Source organism: Onychostruthus taczanowskii, unplaced genomic scaffold, assembly GCF_017590055.1.
Source record: "Onychostruthus taczanowskii isolate IOZ18803 unplaced genomic scaffold, ASM1759005v1 scaffold10, whole genome shotgun sequence".
Classification (NCBI taxonomy): Eukaryota; Metazoa; Chordata; class Aves; order Passeriformes; family Passeridae; genus Onychostruthus; species Onychostruthus taczanowskii.
Genome location: NW_024496526.1, coordinates 8744251 through 8767870, shown reverse-complemented (window position 1 = coordinate 8767870; position 23620 = coordinate 8744251). Strand labels below are relative to the sequence as shown.

The 23620-nt window shown below is 48.2% G+C and overlaps 1 protein-coding gene across 1 annotated transcript in view; it reads left to right on the top strand.

Annotated features, from left to right (window-relative positions):
• The window catches only part of SLC12A8 (solute carrier family 12 member 8), a 48177-nt gene that overhangs the window by 2037 nt on the left and 22520 nt on the right, over positions 1–23620 (top strand). The window contains exons 3-5 of the mRNA XM_041408622.1: positions 1714–1905; positions 4208–4439; positions 20182–20295. Coding sequence (XP_041264556.1) covers positions 1714–1905; positions 4208–4439; positions 20182–20295 — 538 coding nt within the window. The remainder of the gene's footprint in view (positions 1–1713; positions 1906–4207; positions 4440–20181; positions 20296–23620) is intronic.

The following is a 23620-nucleotide window of genomic DNA, read 5'->3' as shown; positions in this document are numbered from 1 at the left end:
ATGGGGGATTTTTCTTCCCACTTTCTCTGCTTGCTATTGTTGCTGTGAGTCCAGCATTCCCCCTCGGTCTTCGTGTTAACCCTTTATTCTGTAGGAACCATTGGATTGCCCATTAACAGCTGCCATAGCCTGGTACCACCTTTCTGGAAAAGCCCAAGGCTAAGTGAATGTTTGCATAAGGTTTTTTTAAATTTTTTTTTTAACTGACGCATATAATGTTTATTAACCATTTAACCCGGGGTAAGCAGCTGAAGAAAAAGAACAATTGTCCTTTTAAAAAGAAGTATGGGCTTGGGGTGGGCTGTGGTGCTGACCCAACCACAGCTGTGTTTATAGCAATCCTTGGCTCTGTTCCCCACTGACACCCCTGTCAAAGGCAGCAGGATGCTGAACCAAAATAGGATTTTATGATGATACCAACATCCTGGACATGTTTCTGTTTTTTCACAAAAAAAAAGAGAAAAGGAAGAAAAGAATCTGGGATTTCAACCAACCCCAGAGCAGGGAAGCAATGGTGATAAAAACCCCATCACGGCTAGCGTGACCTCAGAGATGAGCATTGGTTGAAAGAGGGGATATGGACATGGCCTGGAATATGAGTAAAAGGAAGGGAAGCCAGATGTTAACAAAGCACTGGGCACTGGAGGAGCCTGCTGATTGCTGTGCACAGCCCTGAGCGATTTGTCAGCAGGGGAAGGTGGGCTGGAGCACAAGGGAAAACTCCTGGCCCTGGAAAATAAATTACAGCCACGTGCAAGAGAGTGGGAAAGCCCTGAGCTCAGAAGAGGTCTTAAATTCTTTTGGAGCACCTTTTCTTTCTGAAAATCCAGCCCTAAATGGCAAACTGAACCCCCCCAAAGAAAGGGGTTTTGCTGGTGTTTAAAGCCACCAGCGGGGTCCCGCAGCTGTGTTTGTTCAGAGAGTTTTTCTCTTTGCCGCACCGCGGTGGGTGCAGCAGCTCCTCCTGGAGCCTGCCTCTGCCCCAAGCAGGAGGGGTTGTTTTTTTTAGTGGGGCTGAATCCTGTGCAGAAAATCTCCCGAGGCCAGGCAGGGTGAGAGCCACCTGGCCCTCTGAGCTCACCCCAGACAAGGGCCGGGCTCGCGGCTTTGTGGCAGCGTTATTTGTCTTCCACGCTGTGTTGCCTTTGGGGTTCTGTTCTTTGGCATCTCATTGTTTGGAGGGATCAGAGCTTTCAAAGGTAAATGTTCTGAAAAATTAAAATGCAGGCTTGATGCTGTTAATAAATCAGTCGTTGCAAATCCCAGGGGTTCAATTTTGAAACTACTTTTTGTTATGAAAGTGTTTTGGTTTTTTTTTTTTTTATGCATGTCATTGTAAACCATGCAGACAGGCAGTGATCCCATGACTATGGTGGCTGAATCATTGTTTGACCTCATTCCTTTTAAACCAGTGGACAAAATCAGTGATTCATGGAGGAGCCCACTGACAGAGCAGAACCTGCTCATGCAGAGGTCTGCCCAGCCCCAGGCGCAAGGACAAGGCAGGTTCTCATCAAAGGGGTGCTAATAAAGGCTCTGAATTTGGCAATCAATTACATTCATTGGACAAGTAGTGGTGTCTGTGTGTGTTTCTTTTAATCTGTAATGACTCCAGATCCATAGATCACTAGTGACTAGAAGTGGGTAGGTTCTTATTCTGTCCCAGCAGATTGGTGTGAATTAATCTTTATTTGATTTTTTTTTCCATTCCAGGGAAACACTGGCATTGTAATGGGCATGTTTCTGGTGTCCTTTGTCATTCTGGTTGCCCTGGTGACAGTCTTGTCTGGAATTGGGGTATGTGAGAAGTGCAGCATTGGAAGTGGAGGAGTCTACTCCATGATTTCTACTGTCCTTGGAGGTCAAGTAGGGGGCACCATTGGCCTCCTTTACATTTTTGGCCAGGTAATTTTAAAAAGCGATTCAAAGAAAATTTGGAAACTTTGCAATGCAGATATTAATCTTGTGCTGTCCTGCTGCAGAAAGTAATGTTTAAAGCAAAATCTGGGTAATGCAACATGGGAGAGCATCACAGGGAGCACTCAGCCCACGCTGCTCCCCAGGAGCAAGCCTGTGCATGGCAAGGTGCTGCCTGGCAAGGGTCACCCTGCTGGAGGAGCTGAGTGTCTGGACAAGCCATGCAGGACACGTCCTCCCATCCCAAACTACTCCCATTGCCAGGACATGCCCTTGCTGGCGTGAGACTGAAATTAAACGAAGCAGGAGAGGTCAGGGTGGCCAAGCAAAGCTCAGTGAGTGGCTGTGGACTGGCAGGTTGGCCTTGGCGTGCTCCACATGCCCTTAGGGATTGGGCAAGCCTTGGCTGCTTCTCTGTGGGAGCCAGCAGAAGTGGAGCTGGTGTGAGAGGAGAGCTGGGCAGGAGTAAGGGCAGCAGCTAATTAACTTCTTGTGAGCCAAAAGTCACAGCTCTGGATTTTCTGAATGATCCCAAAGAGCTGTTGGGGTGGTGAGGCACAAAAATACACAAGTAGTCTACAAAAAGAATGGAAAATAATCACTAAAACCTGCAGTAACTTAACCCTCTCCCCTCATAAAGATGTTATGAACAGTATAAAATGTGGTGAGCAGAGAAGCATTTTTATGGAGGTTTGTTTTTAACTGACTGGCTTACAGCAATCTCCAAAACCCCTGAACAGCCCCCAAACCAAAAATAATCCCCTCTTCTCCTTTCGCTCCAGATTAAAAGTAAGTGTCCATAAAATATGAACTGAATCCAGTTACAAGCCAAGATATGGAAGTGGGCCACACATGAGAATCCTTCCTGTCATATTTTCCACTCTTGCTATCCGAGAGGACCCTGTCTGGGAAAGCAATCAGGTTGCAGCCTGTCCTGAGGGTCGTAAAAGTTGGGCTGCAGCAGCCCTGGCCCCTGGCTTGGCATCCCGTGTGCACAGGGGCTGGCAGCTCACTTAAAATCACTTTGCCTGCTCCCAAAACTGCTGATGCCTTTCCTTTCTCAGCCGTGCTTTCTGCCCAGCGTGCACTGCACCAGCTGCAGGCTGATCCTACTGCTACAGGATGTCAGGAGTGCTGTAACCTCTGTCATAAGGCAACTGCTGCCAGAAATGGGGTGCTCCCTGCTCTGACTGGGACAAGGGGGGAATGACTGGCCATGTGCTGAAGAGGAAGACTCTCAGGGTGTAGCTCCCCTGATCTAAGTGTCTGCCTGTGATGGAAGTGAATCCTCCAGGATCTCCAGCCTGGAGGTTCCTGAGTCTGAACAGCTGCCTGCCATCAGCCTTGCTGAAAACCACACAAACCCTGCAGCTCCCAGGTGTGGGCCAGGCTGTCCTGAGCACCCTCAGCTGAGCAGTGCTGGGTCAGTCCCAGGTGGGGGATCTGCAGTGGATGAGGGCTCTGCTCTTGCTGTCTTTTGTCCCTTCCAGTCGTGTGGGAGCTGCACATCCCCCAGCTGTGCACAGGGATGGTGGAGTTGCAGCACCCAAGGGCACACCAGCCCTATCAAATGCAGCTGTCTGCCCTGCCCTGGTTTTCCAGGGATTCCATGCACCGGAAGGGCTGTTGCTGGAATGTCAGCTAGCAGGAATTTCTGGAGTGCAACATCCTGGTGTTTTGGGTTGTTGTGCTGCAGTGGTGTTTGAGCCCGTGCTGCAGATGTCCCATCCTGCTGCAAGGCAAACAGGCAGCTTTCCTGGGAGCCCAGGGAGGCATGGCTCACACAGTGTGCTCTCCTCCAAAGGGCAGGCTCCATTCCAGCAGCGAGATGGGGGGCTGGTGAAACATCAGAGTTTGCATCCAAACTAAACGACGAGTTAAAAATAACCCCCAGGAGGCAGTGAAGGGGGAAACAAACTGCTGCTCTTCAGGCAGGTGTTGAACTGGGACCCTTTCCTCCAGAGAAACAGAAGAAGGGAAGAAACAGAGGCTGACTCATCCTTTTCTCTCTGAGAGAAGCCAGTGTGGTTTCTCCTGGCCTGTTAACAGAGGGTAGATGTTACAGTGGAACGCAGCCTTCCCTGTTTGCCCTGCCAGCTCTGCTGCCTTGTGCTGTCTTACAGCAGTAAGGTTCAGTCCCTGCAGGCCACAGCAACACTAAAGGTTGTACTGTGGCAGCCTGTGTCTGTCTGTCTGTCTGTCTGACCAGAGGCCCCCACGGCCCAGCACAGGGCTGTGGATGGGGATCCCTTTTTCTCCCGCTGGGCACTCACAGCGCTGTGTCCCTCAGTGTGTTGCAGGTGCCATGTACATCACTGGCTTTGCAGAGTCCATTGCAGGTGTCCTGAGCCTCAGCAACATCTGGGCAGTGCGTGGCATCTCCCTGGCTGTCCTGCTCGGCCTGCTGGGAATCAATTTGGCTGGGGTGAAGTGGATCATCAGGCTCCAGCTCCTGCTGCTCTTCCTGCTGGCTGTCTCAACACTGGACTTTGTCATTGGGTCCTTTACACATCTGGATCCAGGTAAAACTGGGGGTTCACTGCATTGGGGTCAGCAGGCATTCATTCCCTGGGATTTTCTCCTCAGCTGTGTTTGTGAAGTGACGCTCACTTGGACAGTGGTAGAGTTCAGAGCTTCCAGATATGTCCCCTGCCCTTTGGCACTGGTCTTTTAGAGACAACCCATAATTTTGCAAGGAGTTTTTGCAGAGCGTGACTGAAGATGCCTTATTAATTTAAGTGTTTAACCCCAGGGATTGAGCTCTCAATTTCTGCTCGTTATGTTTCACTTGGAGGTTTTCTAACAACAGAGAGCATCTGTTCTTTGCAGCCTTCTGCTGCCTAACTCAGCATTGTGCCTGTGAAAATGGAGGATTGTGAATCTGAGCTGTGGAGATCTTGTCTGGACACCTCTGAGGTCATTTAGACCCTGGCTGTGCTGTGCTGTCCACTCTGCTGGGTGTGGCATTCTCTGGCCCAGGGCTGTGCTGGGATCCGAGGAGGGAGCTGGGTGAGGGCAGGTGGCTGCTGGGGTTTCACGAGTTCAGCCTGCAGTGCCAGCTCCAGCTCAGGGCTCCCACCTGCAGCCCTGCTCACACCAAGTCCTGTTCCCTTTCCTCTGTCTGTTTGCTGGGAAACACATTTCAGAGCAATAATGAAGTGCAATTAGCTGAGTAAACAGAAGGTGTCACCTTTTTCTTGGCTTCCTCTGTGTCCAGCAGCACCTTGGGGGGGTGCAAGTGACCTACTAAGGTGAGTTTAAGGAAAGATCTTCAGTTTTCATTGACAGCTGTGATTCAGCTGCTGGGCTGGGTGGTGTCGTGTGGGTACTTGTGGCACCGGTGGCACAAGTGTCATTCGTGCTGCTGTTTTATTTTGTGCTGCTGCTGTGGTGTGCAGGGGTGGTGGCCTGGGGACAGAAGCAGCTGCTCCCCCACCAGGCAGAGCCGTATGCAAAGGCATTTACACTTTATATTTAGCATGTAGGAAATGCCCCAAATGAGAGCCTGTGAAAGTTTCAGCAATACTTGTAAGTGAGAATGAAGCAGGGACAGGTGTGTTGCTGTGTTTTGCAGAGAAAGCAAGTGACCTGCTTCAAACAGCTGTGTTCCATAGAAGTGTTTTCTAGAGGAAACGGGGCTGGGGGGAGTGTGTTGTATTCTTGTTGTGCTCCTAGTAGACCTTTCTAATAATAGAGAAAAACGAACACTCGAGGTGAGACCAGAGAGTAGGAAAGTGAGCACAGGACCAGGAGGCAAGAATTAAAGGAATACAAATGTCAGCAGGAAACGCACCCAAGTGGAGGCCACCAGAGCTGTCTTTGATTTCCTCCACTACCGAGCACTGTCATTTTCTTCTGACAGAAAACAGAGAAAGGAAGGGAAATGAGGTGGCTGAGCATGGCAGAAGCTGCAGTTTAGCCAAGGCTGACTGAGGAGAGGAGGGCTTCCAGTGCGAGGAAGGAATGGGCTGACGGTGGCCGGGTCCAGCGGCGCCCAGCGCGGCGCTGCCCTGCTGGGGCTCAGCGCCTTCCACAGACCTTCCCCGCGGTTTGTTTCCCTCCAGCCGGGGCGGGGGGATCCTCCCGAGCCCTGCATTTCCCCGGCAGGCCTCTGAGTGGTGTGTCAGCACCGAGGGTGAGCGCTGGGCTCCGAGGAGCCTCCTCACGCTGTGCTGTCGCTCTCTGCGCCGCGTGGATGGATGGAGGGAGGGATGGATGGATGGATGCCTGTCTCTTGGGATTGCACCCCCCAGCAAAGCATCCCTCCTGCAAGGAGCCGGCAGGTGGGACACGCAGGCGGTGCTGCAGCTCCAGCCTCCAGAGGCAGCAATGACCACGGCAGGGTGCAGTGCACCAAAGCCCAGCACCAGGGGAAGCATTTGAGAGCCCTTTGGGGTGGGCATGCCCCGGATCAGCCCTCCACAGCCCTCAGGAGCGTGCAGTTGTTCTCAGTTCGGTTCTGTGGCTGCAGCAGGAGCTGAGGTGCAAAGGCAGCACGCAGGAGAGGTGGTTTTTGAGGCTGGAGCTGTGAGCCGCGTTGTAGCTGACAGCTTGTCTGGGTCGTGTCCTTGTTTTATGACAGGTTTATGGGGTTTCAGTTCACAGCCTTGGGTCTCAGTCTCTGACCCTGTAAAATGGGCCTTGTGCAGCCATCCTGCCTTTTCTGCCATAGCAGCCTTTTCCCTCACTTAACATTTCCAAGCGCTGCGCACACACGAAATGACTGCACATCTGCCAAGCAGCAGTTGCTTGAATTTAAATAATCTCCAGGAATGCCTGTCCATCTTGAAGGTCTTAACTGGCTGCCTTTGTGTGGTTGGGCTGGGTGGAGTCCCCTGCTCTTCTCCCCATTCCTGCAGCTCACACCCAGGCACACACCAAATCGGATATTGTCCAAGCACTCACTCCCTTCCTGTGGTTTGCCTTTATTTTTAGTCTGAGGACGGAGCATGTTTACACAAAAGGGGGCTTCTCAGCAGGGCTTCCTGCTGCTCTTTCTCCTTTTTTTTTTTTTTCCTCTCTCTTGCTGTGGCTCGCTCCTGCTCCAAGAGCCAGCTGGATTCCTGCAGCCAGGAGCTGGGACTGGAGGAGCTGAGTGCCTCCAGCAGACAGGGAGTATTCTGGATCACTTGTCCAGATGCTGCTGACCCCTCTGGGCCTGCCAGCCTGCTTGCTACCAGGCTACCCTGTCCCTCTGCCTGGCCCCCAGGGCTTTTGCTGCTCTCCACAGTCTGCCTGCAGGGAGGGGTGGGACCCACTGATTTTTTGGAGTTAATCCTAAATCCTCCCTTGGCTTTGGCTGGCACTTCCCCTGGGGCTTGGTCACAGTCCCAGGCTGGGATGCCTGCCAAGGGTGGGTAGCGAGGAGAGGGGCTCCTGTTCTGTCTGAGAACCAGCCTCGCTGAGCTGCCTCTGGCCACCCAACTTACAGTTCAGTCTCTCCTCCAGGAACAGAGTCCCCCGTGCTCCTTCCTTCAGACAGGAGACATCCCTATTCCCTTTCTCCCTCGGCACAGGTTAGTGTTTTCAGCAGACCTGACAGGTGAATTGAAATCAGTCAGTGCTCGACTTCTCCACCCATCCCCAAGACCCAGCACTAGCTAGAGATTTTCATAGTAACAATGCAGGTTTTTTTTAGCTTGTGCATGTCTGTATTTTAATGATGGAGGTCCATACCTCAACATCAACCTGAGTTATTTTGGGAGGAGCAGTGAAAGTAGAGGAGAGGATGCTCCTCTCCCTGACCAGTTTCTCAGAACAGTATGTGAAACTTTTTGGCCTTTTCACATCCTGAACACTAGAGTCACGGAAAAAAGAAGATAAGCCATCCGTTAATGCCCACTATTTTATTTTCCTAGCATATCTCTGCTAATTTTTGTGTAGGGTGACTCCCAAATACTCCCTTTCAATTAGGCGCCTGCTTTCCTGTTTTGGCAGCGGCTCCCAGGTGCCCTGTGAAAGCAGAGCTGCTGTGGGAGCTCAGGGGGGCCGTCCCTGGGAGGAGGGCTGCTGTTCATTTGGTTGTGCTTTGATGGGGAGATGAAAGGAATCACAACTTGAGCGAAAGAGGCCCAACAACAGCCTCTTAAATGGCTGGTGGGGGTGAGAAATAAATTATCTTGCTAGTAATTCAGTAATTGTGTCCCCTTGGGCTGGGATCCCCTGGTCCTGCAGTAGATGGTACCACGTGGCTGGGGTGAGTGTGGAGCTTGGCTCTGTGGGGTTAAACCCCTCTCCTCAGGCTGGGAAATCTGGGTAGTTCCTTTCTCAGAGATGCAGGGAGGTTTGAAAGTCACATTGCTGTCAGGGTGCTTCTGCTTGGGATTATTTTCCATGCAAACCACATCCTTCATGTCACCCACTTGGGTTTCAGCTTCCCTAAGCTGCAAACACAGAGCCCAGAAAACTCATTTATCATCTTCATTTATTCCTCTGAGGAGAAGTGCTTTGGAGGATTCATCCCCCTCCAATGTTCTTTGGCCGAGCTGGGAGCTGATGCTGTCCTGTGGGTACCACTGGTGAGGATTTGTGGGAGATGAGTTTTGCCTGGAGCTGCTCCAGCAGACAGGGAACCTGCAATTGTTGAAGTGATTTATGTATATAGACACTCTGGTGTTGTAAAGATGCCTCAAATGCTGCCTCTGGGGCTTGATGGACTGAATTAATTAAAAATATTCCCAGAGATTGAATACAAAAGTCATCAAAGCATCCTAATCAGGGGCTTCTGCTTGGCTCTGGGTTGTTTTATTTTATTTTTGGGCACAAGGGGTGTGCCCCAATATCATAAGAGAGGGTGCAGGAAGGATGTGTGTGTCAGAAGATGATCTGCAGCAAATCCCAGAGGCTTTATCCAGGCTGATTGCTGACTTCCTGGCCTGAGACACATCTGGAAACTGGCATCAAATCCCAAGTAGAAATCACCATGCGAGCGGCAGCAGAAAAAAAATAAAATCCCACTTTGCTACTGCACGAGGTACACACCGTGGTGAATAAAGGCAGGAGGCTGCTAATACACTCTTTATTTATTAAAAAACATGGGATTGCTTTTCCCAGGTTTTTCCAATTATAGTGCATTGAATGGCCCTGACATCACTCTTGAGTCGGGGCCAGCCTATTCAACAGTCTGGCGAAGACATTTATTAACTGGTTACCTGCCAATTGTCTGGGCTAGGAGCTGCGGGACAGATGTGTTTTGGAAAGTGATAACATTGTTAGAGGCCTTATTTAGATGGTGAGAGGAAAGCTACACCACTCTGTCCAGGTTCTCTGAAGTAGGTATTTAAAGAGTTTATTTGGAAGAAAAAAACAAAGCGTTTAGCTGGAGATGCAGCCCTGTTTGTAGGTAGGTTTTCACGGTGTTTCCCTGCTGGAGGACATCCAGCAGAAGGACTGAGCTGAGGAGCAGCAGTCCCGACTGCCGGCAGATGCTCAGGTGTCAGCACAGCTGCTGCCCCCGGGGCTGGGGCTGGCATCCCTGTGTCCCTGCTCTGCAGGCAGGGATCCCCAGGCAGGATTCCCGAGCCCACCGCCCCGAGGCATCTCCCAGGAGGTGGGTAAAGAGGGGAGGAGGGTCAGGGTCTGCGGTCCTGCCCTCCTGCGCCTGCTGGGCTGCACTGGGGGTGGATGCCATGTGCATCCAATCTGCTCCTAAGAATTCCCAGTGGTGCATCCTTTGCTGCATCCTTAGGGACCCCACTTTTGTCACTTGCCAGGCTAACCCCCTCTCCCTGCAGCCTAAACCCACTGTTTTGGGTCTCTTGAGGGCTTGGCACAATGTGGTGTCCTTCCTTTTTGCATTAAACCACCTTATTGCTTGGATGACCTCTGGCGCTCTTCAGTCTTCTCTGGGCTGCTCCAGCTGGCAGCCACGGGAGTGAGCAGCCCTGTGCCGCAGGATGAGCAGAGTCCTGGCCTCCCCGACACCCTAAAATGTGCCACTGAATGGTGCTGTCGTGCACTGGCTGGCCCAGGTCCATTCCTGGAGCCAACAGAGGGTTTGCTGAGGTTGTTAGAGGTTTAAGCTTGCTCAGTGGGCAATGGAGTTCCTGATGTACACAGCAGGTTTTGTACACGTGGATTTAACCTTTAATTGCTTTGCTGTTTCCATGTGAAGCAGTGCTAAGCTCATATTCCTAGAACTTGTAAATAAATCCTGAAATACCTTGGCTGGCTTTGTTCCCTGCTAGATTCTGCCTTCATGTGGGCTTTCCTCATCCATTCCTCCCATAAAACATCCAGTGCAGGCTCTCCTTCAGCAGCAACTTGTCTAATGCTAGAGAACTAATAAAACTGACTGGTTTGAGGAAGATATATATCATCCCACAATTTCTCCCTCTCTCCTCATTGCTGTGTTTGGATGGGACAGCTTTATTTAATTGTATTGATTTTTTTTTCTCTTTTTTTTGGTGCCACTATATAATAGTTTTCAAATGATGGAGATATTTTGCCTCTCCTTTTTTTTCATTCCCTCAGTGTTTAATTCCAGTCACAGTTCAGCTGTGCCTTGAATCAGCTTTCCTTATTCAGGGATTTAATTTATTAAGATAATTTCTAGATATTAGATTCTTCCTCCAGCCAACTTAATTTCTGGTTTGCATTCCTCTCCTAGGCTAAAGAGAAAACTTTGTGTGGGAAATAGGTCCTTATCTACTGCTCATCCTCTCTCCTGGCTTGAGTTAACAATTTTGGGCCTTTTTTGTTTGTAAATAAGGGATTTTATCCTGGTTGTACCTTCGCTAACCTGGATGGTGGCTCAGTGGTTCTTTCTGGTTTTCTTTTTTACTTGAAGGGGGAGATACATCCATTGAAAAAATGATTTTTGTAGGGAAAATGTATTCTGTGACTTACACGGAATTAAATTAATAGTTTCAAACAAACAAACAAAAAATCCTTTTAGGTGACAACATCTTGTTCAGCATTTTCCAAAATCAAATGGTGTTTGATTTGATTTGCATTGTGAAGCCAGACTTAAGTCTGTAGCTGTGTATGTGTTGTGTAGAGAGGATAATGAAAACCTTCCAAAAATAAAAACAAACTATCATTTTAGACACAAAATCAAAAAGTCAACAAAAGGAATAGTTTTCTTTTGAAGTACCACTGTCATATGGATAATATATCCATAATTTATTATGGGAAGCTGGGAGTATGGGATGCTGTAGTCATGAGGATGGCAGAAGGCTCATGGCAGGATCTGGTGGATTAAGTTGTATCATCTTTCCTTTGAAAGATGGGGATCTGATCAGCGTGGATTGGGCTTTGTCCCAGACAATACACAGAGTAGCTCTGAGATGGAGGGGAGGTCACTCCACAAGTCCAAAGGATGTGTGTCATCACCACTGAACTGCCACTCATCTTCCTCCAATTATTGTGCCTTGCCTCAGCCTAAATTCTCATCTCTCAAGCTTTTCACTGGAGAAGTTCTTCAGAGCCTCCCACAGCTGGGCACTCTGGGCATGACTTCCAAGAAATACCATTCTGTAATTGATAATGATACCCCATTGATGAAAACTATTTTCCTGGAAGAAGGATGGAGCAAGGGGCACTGTATTTCTTGTCCTCTTTGCAATGAATAAAATAATTTTCACCGGCTGGTTTGAATACCATTGAACAAGCCAGGCTGAAAATACCACATCAAAGAAATAAAATAGTAATGGAAGGATTTATATATTACAGCAAGTCTAGTGCTTAGCGTTAAATAATGCAAAACATAAGAAGAATTTAAAAAGTTGAAACACCTGTGTTAAAACCTCTTACGTTTTCTGTCCTAACCAGACTTTCAGAGTTTCTAAAAGCAGAGAATGTTCATTTTCTGGCTTTTTTTTTTGGGAAAAATTTATTAAACCCCACCAACCTGTAGAGACAGAGTAAGTGCCAAAGAGCCCTTCCACTAGCTGCTTCCATGGGCACATTCCTAAGCTTTCCTTTATTTAAGCAGTGCTTTTGTGATGAGGAGCTGCCCGTGCAGGCTCCGAGTGTGCTCTTGTGTACGTTAGTGGTTTCCCACTTTCCCCAGAAGCTGAGGCAGAGATAAAGCAGGCACACAGGGAGTTGGGTAGAAATTAGCATTTCCTCCCACCCCGTCCAGTCCTGCAGGAGATTCGGTGTGGCTGGGGGGAGCCTGGGGAGCATAGGCTGCCTCCTGATCTGAGAGAGGTGACAGCATCCTGCACATGAAAATTGCTCCATTAGCTAAAGACAAACATCGGAGACAGATTTAAGCAGCTCCCTTTGTTTATTCTGCCTTTTATGCTATTTTTAGCTGTTGGCTAGCACGCAGTGCTGCAGGTCCATTGCCTTCAGGGAGAGGAGATGCTCGTCATCTGATGGCTCTCATGGCTGGGATGCTCCACGAGGAGATGGGGGTGCAGTTACCAAAGAGGATAACTATGTAAAGGGATGATGACGCTTTTTTCCCCCGGGTTTCCTCAAACAGATCGTCCCTGGGGTTTTTGCTCCAGTTCTTCTTGCTCGCCTCAGAGTATTCAGTGCAGAGATGCCACGTCCCCCAGCCTCCTCTAGCACAGCAGACCATTGCTCTGGCTGATGTCAAGCCTCTTTCCAAGAAGCATCCTGCTGACCTGCAGGACGCGCTGCCGAACCCCTGAGCAATTTAAGAAGAGGTCGCCCAGAGTGCTTTCCCTCGACAGCGCTGTCAGCATCCCCGCTGGCTCGTTTGTCTGCTCGGCTGAGCGCTGTTTATGCCCGGGCTGATTCATCGCCCGGCCCCGGTGCTGCTCCTGCCCTAAGTGACATCCGAATCCCCCGGGTTTGCCGCTGCTGCTGGGGATGGAGGCTGGTTTTTGGGAGAGGGTTAATGGTGGGATCCCCCGGAGCCCCCAAGCAGCAGGAAGCCGCATTGTGTGTTGACTTTAAACAGGAGGTTTGGGAGATCAGCTCTGGAGCAGAAAACAGGGACTCGGGAGGAACAAACACTCGCTGCTTCAGAAGGGCGGCGATTTCCTTTCGGGTAAACACGTCATTAATCTCAGGGAGCACATTCTTTTCCATCAAAAGATAAGGGATTCCAGTTGCCTTTCTCAGGGCTTGGCCTTTTTAGATTGTTTTAACTGTGGCTTTCGCTCCTTCAATTACAGACTGTACATACTCTCTCTTTTTAGGTCTGCCGGCTTTATTGTGGGTGCAGAGAAAGTTGGGCAAGGGAACTCCTTCCCTGTTTTCTTTAAATTTGCTCTAATCCTTCCTCCCTACCACCCTCTTGCCAAACTTTTTTCCCACTAAAACCTGTCTATTTTTTGCTACTTGCAGCTCTGACGAATTTGAAACGTAAGTGTGGTGTTTGTCCTGATTCGTGAAACAATCTCCCTGGTGCTGATGATAAAACAGGACCTTATTTGTTCACAAGTGGTAAAACAGCAATGAGCTTCTCTCCCCACCCTGGGCTGCCTCTTGCTGCTCAGTTTTGGTTTGGCCCTTTTGACTTGCTGTGAGGTGTGGGGCGATGCCGGCTGTGGCAATTTTCAGCTGGCATCGTTCTGACACGTGGGGTCACAGCAGTGGCAGAGGTGCTGCTTTTGCTCCCTGTGCCTTGGGGTCTGTGGTCACTCTGAGCCCTTTTGATTATTAATGTGCTTAACTGGCAATTAGGGATGAAATTACAGAGGGAATTGGGTCTTTTTGCATTCTTACCTCCTCTCCCAATACTTTCTGCTAAGGGCTGCCAGCAGCAACATGGGTTGGGGTGGGGTAGAGCAGGAGCTGAGGAGCTCCCACATCCTGCATCTCTCGGTGCCCTGGCAGCTCAGGCAGATGCTCTGCAGCCTTTCTGCACTGTCAGTGTGGCCACATGCTGATGTGTTAATTGCGTAATAGCTTCATTTTTATCACTGCATAATCATTGACCTGCACATGTTCAATACAAAAATTCCTCTCTATTTTTTTCCCTTGCCCAGTCTGAGATTCTTAAAGCAGAAATACTGAGATTGTGGGAGCTGCCTGCAGGCAGGATGTGGTCCTGAGGACTGAGATGAAGCAAAGTCATGACATCATTTGTGACATATGGAGAGGGAATGATCCTGTGTTTGCTCTTCTCTGCTAGGCTGCACATGCCCCATCCCCAGCTATGGAGCTGTGCTGCTGCCCACAAGTCCAGCGTGGAACTGATGTGCTCCTGGCTTGCAGGACATGTGCAGTGCTGCATGCTGACTCACGTGGGACAGGTGTTGCACTGGAGCTGCAGAAAAGGGTAACCTGGGTTTGGTGCATGTGGTCCCCTGGGTCGGTGAGTCCAGCAGTAGCTGACAGGAGATGGGGGCATCAATCTCACCAGTTTGCTCCATCTCCTCACACTCTGCTCCCCTGCAGCGCTTCTCTTTTCCTTCTCTTTTGGCTTCTTCCCAGTAGTTTGCTCCATCTCCTCACACTCTGCTCCCCTGCAGCGCTTCTCTTTTCCTTCTGCTTCTTCCCAGCCTTCCAGCCAAATACCTGTCTATCCAAAGGTGAAGGAGGAGATGTCCTGGAAGATGTTAAAACATTTTTGTATTCCTGTACAAGTTCAGCAAAGGTCATGTTTATTCTCTGTTCTTGTCAGCACGGCTCTGCTGCTCAACGCCCTTTGCTTCCATGACTCATCAGTTCCCTCACCATTCTCTTGGAGAACTGGGACTTTCTGGTGAAAATCTGTTCGTGCATCCTGCAGGTTGAGTGTCAGCCCACAGCAAGAGGACTGAGCAGTGGACTGGCAGCATGAGAAAGCCACCACAGTGTCCTCTCTCCACCTCCAGTACTACTGCCTTCTGCCTGTTTTCCTTCCCAACCTTTCCACATTTTTCTCATACATTTCTGGCTGCACCTGACCTGTACCAGGCTGGCAGCAGTAGGGCAGTGGTAATGTTGGATTTGCAGTGTTGGACTTGCCTGGGAAAAAATATTGTGAGGACCTTGGGAGGTGGATCTGGGTAGTTGTGAAGGCATGGCTACCGAAACAGGCCAGCCTTGGAAGAGCTTGGGAATGTGGTTGTTAATGTTGGTGTTAAACGAGCCCAACACAGGAAGCCAGGTGTGTGAATGGAGGGATGTGGAGGCTTGTGACTGCACTGCTTTGATTGATTTATTTTTCATTCTATTGGGAAAGATGACTCAAGTGTTATTTGTGACCATGGTGGCCTCTTCATGCCTCTGATTATGCCAATCCACCATTTTCAGTGCCCACTGCAGGGCTGTGGCTGTGGTCAGCTGGACCCACGTCATTTTCTGTCACATCCAGCGCTTCACTGAGGAAATCCAGACCCACCCAGAGCGTGGCTGTGTTGGTGCACAACATCTTTCAGAGCTGTTGCATCAAATGATCCTGTGCTGTTTGTTGCCTGAAGTTAAATTTCAGTGTTTGCATTGTGGGGGGAGGGAACAGAAATATAAATTCCTTGGGGTTTGGGCACCGTTCATGGCTTTGGACCATCTCTGCACATCCACAGTCCCTGTGTGGATGGTTAACCCTGTGCATCTGCAATTGCTCACTGTGATGCTGAAAAACCTATTGCTGGTGGTGCTTTGGCATCCAAATTTTACTTCATTTAAGGCAGACCTGCCTAACTTTCCTTTGACAAGTGAATACGCTGCTCTCATGTGATAAGCTGTGGGTTGTATGTGTGTTTGGGGGAGTTTGGTCACCACCACCCAGACTATGGGTGAGCTTATTCTGCATGCAGGAGAAGAATTTGTATTTCAGGGGCTTTTTGAGGGAGAATTTCACTCCTTCCCTGCTGTAGGAATTTCACTCCAGCCTATGTAGGAATTAAATTGGTTTAGGACACCCAACAGTCACCTGACAGACCACAACCTCTGAGAGTTGCCAGCCTGACAGGGCTTGACTTGCCCGTGGGGGAGTCAACAGCTGAGAAGTTTTGGACTGGTACCTTGCCCTCCGCTAAGTTTGGAGGGGGAAAATGTAAGCAGGTGGTTGGTGAGGAGTGGAACTTTATCTTACTGCAGAGGTGTGTGTTCAGACGAGGATGGCACGGTGGGGCCAGGCTGTGAGGACCATTCCTGTTTTCTCCACAGTGGTGTGCTTGGATATCTCCAGCACCCACACCAGGACCTCGTTCTGGGTGTGTGCTTGGACTGGCATCCAAGGGAACAGCTGGAATTCAGAACTTATGCCAGAAGGGTTTAGTGGTGGAAGAAGAAATTGGAAAAAGATAGAGAGCAGAGATAATTATGCCAAGGATATATAATTATTCTTTGGCACTCCGTGTTTTACACATCACACAGGATCCTGAAAATGCTGAGGTCAGACCTGGGAAATGTGCTGCAAGACAAACACTTCCAGCTGTTCCCCTGAAAGCAAATCTCAGCAAGTACCTTCCAGGAGGGAATGTGTGGGCTCACTTATTTTGGAAAAGAAAAATCTCACCATTTCAAGCCTTCACCATTCACCTTTGTAATTAAAATCTCTAATCACAAGCAGAATGCAATATGGGACTGTCTTCAGGGAGCTGTTTCCTAAGGTGGTTTTCCACTTTTGCACTATTTAGCCCCTGCCTCGGTGCCAGGCTTTACTTAACCTTAAGCTTGTGAACAGGCTTATTGAATTTGGCCAAGACTTAACTAATCTGTAATGAGCTCCAGGTTGCCTGGAACTTGGCAGCGCCGCTGTGCTCTGTGCTGTTGCATAATGGCCTGACCCTGGGTAACCACAGCTTCTCCTTGAGCCCCTTCTCCAACCTCTTTGAGTTCCCATTCTGGAACCCTGGGCTTCATGGAGGGGCTGCCCTAATAAGGGGAGTCCTGAGTGCCAAAACCCTTGTGCTTTCATGCTGTTCCACAGGGTGAGAGGTGGGAGAGAGTACAAGAAAAGCCCAAACCTGCTGGGGAAGAGAGGGGATGCAGCAGTGGCTACCAGACGAAAGCTGGTGCCTCCTCCCAGGCATCTGTGATGGATAGAAAGACATCAGAGTCCTCACCATCTTCCTCCTCCTCTTCCTCTGGCTACCTCAGGCTGGTGTGCAGCCTCCTGTGGTCGCCCTGCAAACGTGAATGGAGGATGCTCATCCTGAAAGCTCTTCCATTTCAAACTTGCTAGGTGGCTTTTACTGTTTATTACATCATTTTGGTAAGAGCAACTGGAAGGGCTTGATTTGTGAAGAATCACAGGAATAGTTCAGGTGCTGCTCTAAGGAATATTTTCCCTATTGTTTACTTAGATCAGCTCAACCACTTGAGAAATGCATTATTTGCTTTCTACTTATTGAGTATCTAATGATGAAAATTAATTGTTACTGCTCTTTATTGTGCATTTCCCATAAGGCTGACACGGCACAGAGAAGGAACCGGATTCTTTTCTTCTAGCAAGACACAGGGAAGATTGTTTATAGCACTTCAGCTCCAGCCCTCTGCAAGCCAGCTGAGAGCAGGATCATTAAAGGCAGGATTTAGAGGCTGTAGGGGTTGCAAAAATTGATTGAGAGCAAAATTTTTCGGACAAATATTTTGTAATGAACAAGGAGGGAGCAATCTGCTTTGGATCTTATACCCAGCAGGAAGCTGGAGAAAAAGATCTCCTTACAGAAAAAAATGTATAAAATGATCTTGACTCGTTTGAACATCAGGGTGCCAAATATAGACCCTATCTCATTTCCTTCCCTCCTCCTTCCGAAGCTCGTCCTTTTGAAGTGCACTTTCAATGGGATGTGGATAATTGACTCTGCGAACAACTGACCGAGGGCTCTGTTGGTTTAACCGATTGGTCTCAGTTGCTGATTCCTGTTTTGTTTTGGATGATTTCAGCCCAATTGCCCTGTCAGCTACAATTAGTCACATTAATATTAATAAGCTGAAAGGTCACAGATGTCTTGAAATGGTCACAGGCACGTGGGCAGGCAGGCAGGAGATGCTCCCAGCATGTTGTCCTCAGCCCCACGCTCGCGTGCCCTTAAATTGATGGTGGCTGCAGATCCTGGTCTGATCAAAAGGGAGGTGAGGTTTGCTTCACAGGAGAGTGATTGAGTGAGAAATGAGGGTGCAATGACAACTAACATTTGGATGAACTTCTCTTTAACTAGTCAAGAAGGTTCCTGGTTCTGTATACAGGGGAAATGTGGAATGGCCTCTCACCTGCCAGAGCTGTGAGGAGAGGAAGCAGAAGTGGGATGGAGTTGTAGGCACATCCTGTGGCTCTTTCAACAAATCCATGGCTGTTGTTTTCTCTGGTTCCAGTGACATCTGCCATGGATTTGGGCTTTTGTCCCTTCCACTGAGGATTTCCACCTAGGGGAATAAAGTAGGAAAGGGAGCAACATACAAATGAATGGAGCACTAGGGGATCATTTAATTTCTTAAGGCTGATAGGGCTCAGATGCACACAGGTGCAGGTCAGACATTGGACTCATGGGTCTCATGGTCAGTGTGGGGTCATAATATGGCCAAAATGGTACCACAGAAAATGCAGCCTGGCTGTTCACTGATCTGTACACTTGGTCTTTTGTATGAGGAAGGAAACAGAAGGCACCCAAAGTGCCTCATTTGAATTATATAGCCCCAAAACACCATTGGAAGACCCCAGCTGGAGATGGTTTACTTACAAAGCAGGATGCTGTGCCTGGTGAGGTTCTGCAACAGTCTGGTTTTGGTTTGATGTTATTTGGCTTTTTTCTTAACTTCCTGGAGGATGGAAAAGGGAATGTGCAGATTCACTCAGAAGATGAACCCCAGCTGGGAAGAGCTTGAAGCAGCCTGCAGAGAGGGTCGGGATTTCAGATGGCCTCCACAAACTGGGCAAGTGGTATGAAAAGCACAATTTGTGATTAGGGAAAACCAGAATGATAGGAATATGTGAGAGTAATACGTCAAGAGAGTCTAGAGTTCACAGTGGGGCAAACTTTTATCAAGTGGCATAAATGTATTTGATGCTGCTGCCTCAAAGCTCTGGTTGGAGAAAGTCTGAAGATCTTCGTGGGATGAGATGAGTATTTTGTTCACTTTTTAAATGAAAAATTAACATTTCTCTGAGGAGCACACACTTGGTGAAAAATCCCTTGGCCAAGGACCAACATTTCCCTTGAGCAGTTTGGTGGGAGCTCTGCAGACTGGCCACGGGCTGTGCTGCCATGAGCATCAATTCTGGTTGAAGCCACACGGGTCTGGACTTACAGGGACACACAGCCTACACAAATTCCCCCTCTATTTCTCCAGAAACTGCACTTTCTGCAGACATCTGTGAGGTCCAGAGGTCAGTGTGTTGCACTGAGCTTGTTCCCTGTAAATCTCATCTGGGACTTGTTCCTAGTGAAGAGAGCTAGTGCTTTTAAAAAGCCTAGCAGCAGGAGACCTCTTCTATCAGTGTGCTTCCATCCATGTTTGGGCAACACAATGAATGCAGATGTAGTAGGAAACTTTTGATTATCTATAGGGTTTTTCTGTGAAAACTTCAAAGCTCTGTGGTTAGTTATATTCTGAGGCTTTAAATGGATATGTCTTGTGCTCAGAGGTCTGATTTAATGTTCTGGTTTAATCTATTGTCCAAACATCATTAATGTTGTCTTTGAGGCATGGGACAGCTTTGATGGAGTATTTTTTTAATTTCTGGCCATCACCCTGTGCAGCCATAAACAACATCCTGCCTGCTAATGAGAAAATTCAAGCTATTGGAGTCACATGTCTTGTGGAAATAGATTGTAGTGGCAGGAGAAAAAAAGGAACCAACTTTGCTCACCTTCCACCCCCAGCTGCCATAAGCATTTGGAATACTGACAGGGAGGAGAAGTTTCCACAGATTAAGATACTCCATCAAAAAGCAGTGTTGACTGTTAAAAATGAAATTATAATAGTCACCCTAAGGTAATTCCTTAACCTGCTTTTGTGAGTTATCTTTTCTGTCTGTAAGCATCTGAAACCTTTCCTAATTAATGCTTTGCATGCCAGCTGTCAGGCTTAACCCTTCCTAAGAAATTAAGGTTTGTAGAAGAATTTGAGCCATCCTTCAAGTGTGCAGTGAAGGAGTAGGACCCTTCATTACATACCCAGTAAACCAGGTGCATGACACTGGTATCCCACCCTCCCCGTCTTCTGTAAAACTTGTTTGGAAAGCAAAACTTGTGTGTGTGACCTTAGAAATATGGGGCAGGAGTGGCAGCCCTGGTTTCTGCCTTCTCCCCCACCACGTAAGTTGACGTTCATCCTTTCAGGTGGTCCTTGGAGCAGCCCCTGCAGGTGCATGTGTTTGGGGGGGTGGTGGCTGAGGGCAGCTGGAGGGGCTCCTGCTGTAGCCCTGGTGCTTCCTGGGCTCTCCTCTCGCCCTCCATGTCTCCACAGAGCACGGCTTCGTTGGCTACTCCGAAGAGCTGATGTTCAACAACACGCTGCCAGACTACAGCCAGGGGGAGTCCTTCTTCACTGTTTTTGGAGTGTTCTTCCCGGCTGCCACAGGTACGGTTAAGTTTTATCCTCAGCCTTGTTTTCCTCCACAGGAACATCTCAGAGATGGGCAGAAGCAACAGGAGCTCCTCTGGGCTGGGAGGTGGAGTGAGCAGGACTGCACTTGGCCGTAGTAGACCCAAGTGGTCAATTCAAATGTTCAGGCTTCCCTCCAGCATCTCTAATTTTTTGCACTCCTGTCTTGCTCACTTGAATGTGCTCCTCTGTGGTTAGAAACTGTTGGTGAACTCTGTGGATGGATGTGGTCCTGTAAATCCTCCCCTCCCAAGGATAATGGTCAGGCACTGGTCTTGGCCAATGCTGTCAGGGCAGAAGGTGTCAAGCCTACTTAAAAGAGCTGATCATGATTTATCAAATCAGATGAGCCTTATGACTTTATTGCACTGGGAGAGTGGGAAGAGCACAGGAGGACTTTCTCTCCATCCTTACCTTAGCAGGTGGCTGAGCTGAGCTGATGCCATTGCCCATGATGGACACACCCCTCGCTGTGTGGTGTCACAGGTTCATCCTTGTATGTCAGCAGAGCTCATATTTGTGAGCTTAATTAGATGCTTTCATATCATTCATTCCCTTAAATTACCAGGGAGATGCATGTCCCCTTTCCAGAGCTGACAATCTCCAGTGGGAATGCAGTAACTTTCAGATGAAGTTACAATACCTTTTGTTGATGCTGGGCGTTTTAAGCTGTAAAAAGTAGTGATTATAAGCAGTTTCCATAGTGATGAATCCTTGGATTACAGAATGAATTTTCAGAGGATCAGCTCTAAGCAACTCGCTGGAAGTTGCAGAATTGCTGTGGCAAAGGAAGACAAAAGAAAGTGTTTTGTGAAACAGATGGGACTGGAGGAATGGTCTGGTAGCAGAACTCACTTTGTCAGGTGCACCTACTGCAGAACTTCAAATTTTTCTTTGAGATCCTCTCACCCACCATATCAGGCTGGCTATTGCCTCTGTAGACTTCCTCCTGGAAAACTCACCTTCCTGAACTATTGCCACCACAGAGATGTCTTCTGCCCTCTTTTTTGTTGTCATTTTTGATTGGCCCAAGTGAGTGCCCAAGAGAAAAAAACTTTCTCATGAGTTTTTGTGTCACTGGTGTAGGAAAGCAGGTTGTTTTCTGGTTCCTTGGTTATAGAAGAAGGAACAGTTATGACAAAACTGTGCAGAAAATGACCATGATTAGCCAAATTAAATGATTTTTTGTCACTGCTAATGCTTGGCTGCTAGGAAGAATGCCAAAGCTAATAGATACAATTTGTTTAAAGCCCTGGCAGCCTGTTGCTCTGTTTATTTAGCAGTGGTAATACAGTAGTAATGTCAAACATTCTCTGAAAATACAGTTTGGGATGATGTATAATTACTCTGGTTGTTAACACAGCTTTTTCATGTGTTCTTTTTAATTGCTTGGTTATTTACTGGATTTAAATTATTCCTTCAGAGTAGCAGTGCCAGTGGTACCATATAACACCACTATCACTCCTGTCACTGCTGTCTGGAGCACTGTGGAGTTCAGGAGCCTCATAAAATGCAGGGCTGTGTTTGGTGCTCTGCCTGGAAGAGCTTGTGGTCTGATTAAGAAATTTCTAGGATGGGAGTCAAGGCTTCTCTGCTTCAGAGCAGGCAGTGTGATGCAGAGGGTGAGCAGGTGGCACTGAGGAATGGCAGGGACAGGCTAGCACTGCTCCCAGGCTGTCCCCTCCAGCCTGTGGTCTCCCCACCACCTACCTCTGCTAGAACCCCCACAGTGACCACTGGAAGCAAAATCCTTTGCCTTAAGACACAACAAATTTGGGGAGAGTTTCAGCAAAACAGTGTGCTGTTTAGTTTTGAGGGGTTACATTGAGCCAGTTTGAAACAGTTCTTTGACCCACAGCAATGTTCTGTTTGTCTTTAATTATGAAATGTTGTGTTTACTATTTTTAATTTGTAGCACATGCTAGCTTACAATTTAAGATGCTATTTTGATAACAAAGTTTTTAAAAAAGAATATTTTGGAAATTGTGAAACAAATTGTTTGGGTCTTTTGAGATTAAATGCTCCTCTTTGAAGTGAAACTATTTTGATCTCTTTAGGACAGGCTTCTTCCTCTGTCTCTGAGATGGCTATCTGAATTCAAGCAGTTTAAGTTTGGTCTCTGGGATTACTGAAAAGTGACTGTAAGTTGCCCATTTGCACCAAACACAGCAGTGAAACAGAAGAGCCTGAGATGCAGGCTGGTAGCTGTAACAGCAAAGAGGGGCAGCCACTTCAGGAAGGGGGAGCAGGACTGTGGGGAGACCCTTGCCAGACCAAACAGGCAGAGGAGCAGCTGGGGACGTGCTTCAACTGATGGGCATAGGATGGTCATCCCAGCCTTTTGCAGACCTGTAGCATCATCCTGCATCCTGGGAGCGTCCTCCTCGGGGTGTTTTGCTCCAGGTCAGGTTGTTTTCTCTGTTCCTCTGTGTTTTATTGGTACCACTCCAGCAATGCAAGTGAAGTTACCCCAGTTTTATGGCTGAGCCCTGGTAAGCAGAGGCTGGTCTGTTTGCTACCTGTGCAATACCTGTTTAAACCATTTCAGCTGGATGTTCAGTGCAGCTGGCCTAATTCCCCCAAGTTTGTCATTTAATCATAGGGAAGTAGCCAAGAGATCCAAAACACACATCTAGAGCTGGCCTAAATGGGAGAGCATGGGCACAGAAGACTCGGATTTGCTGGCTTTATTCAAAAGACTGAAGTAGAGCTGTGGAAGATGTGAACATGCCCCTATAGAGATGCTGTGCATTAACCAGCTGCTCTTCTGCATGTTTGTAAATACCTTCTCAATGCACACATTTTGCTGCTGTGCTGGGAACACTTGGATACCCACCCAGCCAGGGCTTTTCCACAGGGAGGGAGTCTCAGGGTCTGTCTGCCCACAGCCAGCTCCCAGCAGCAGCTGTGCAGCCGTCAGTGCATTTTAAAAAATAAGATAAATGCCGTTTCTGTTGTGCAAAAAATGTTTTTCTACTAAATCCCCAAGGTTTTCTGTCTAATGAAAGAAGTGTGTTGTCCTGTGATACAAGAAAGTAAGATGTCATTTGAAGCAGCGTTAGTGGAAAATATCACTGCACAGAAAGCAGTTCTGAAATAAACCATATCTGGCACTTGCAAAATGACAGCAAATAGATTTAGAAGTTTTGGGCTAAGTTATCAGATGATGTAAACTGGCACAACTCCATTGAAGTCTATGGCAAGGTGCCAGCTTACATCAGTGGAGAAGTTGGCCCTTTAAAAAAAATTAGCTACAAGCCTTATCTAAGATTTTCCATTCTTCACCTCCTGGGTGAAGGAA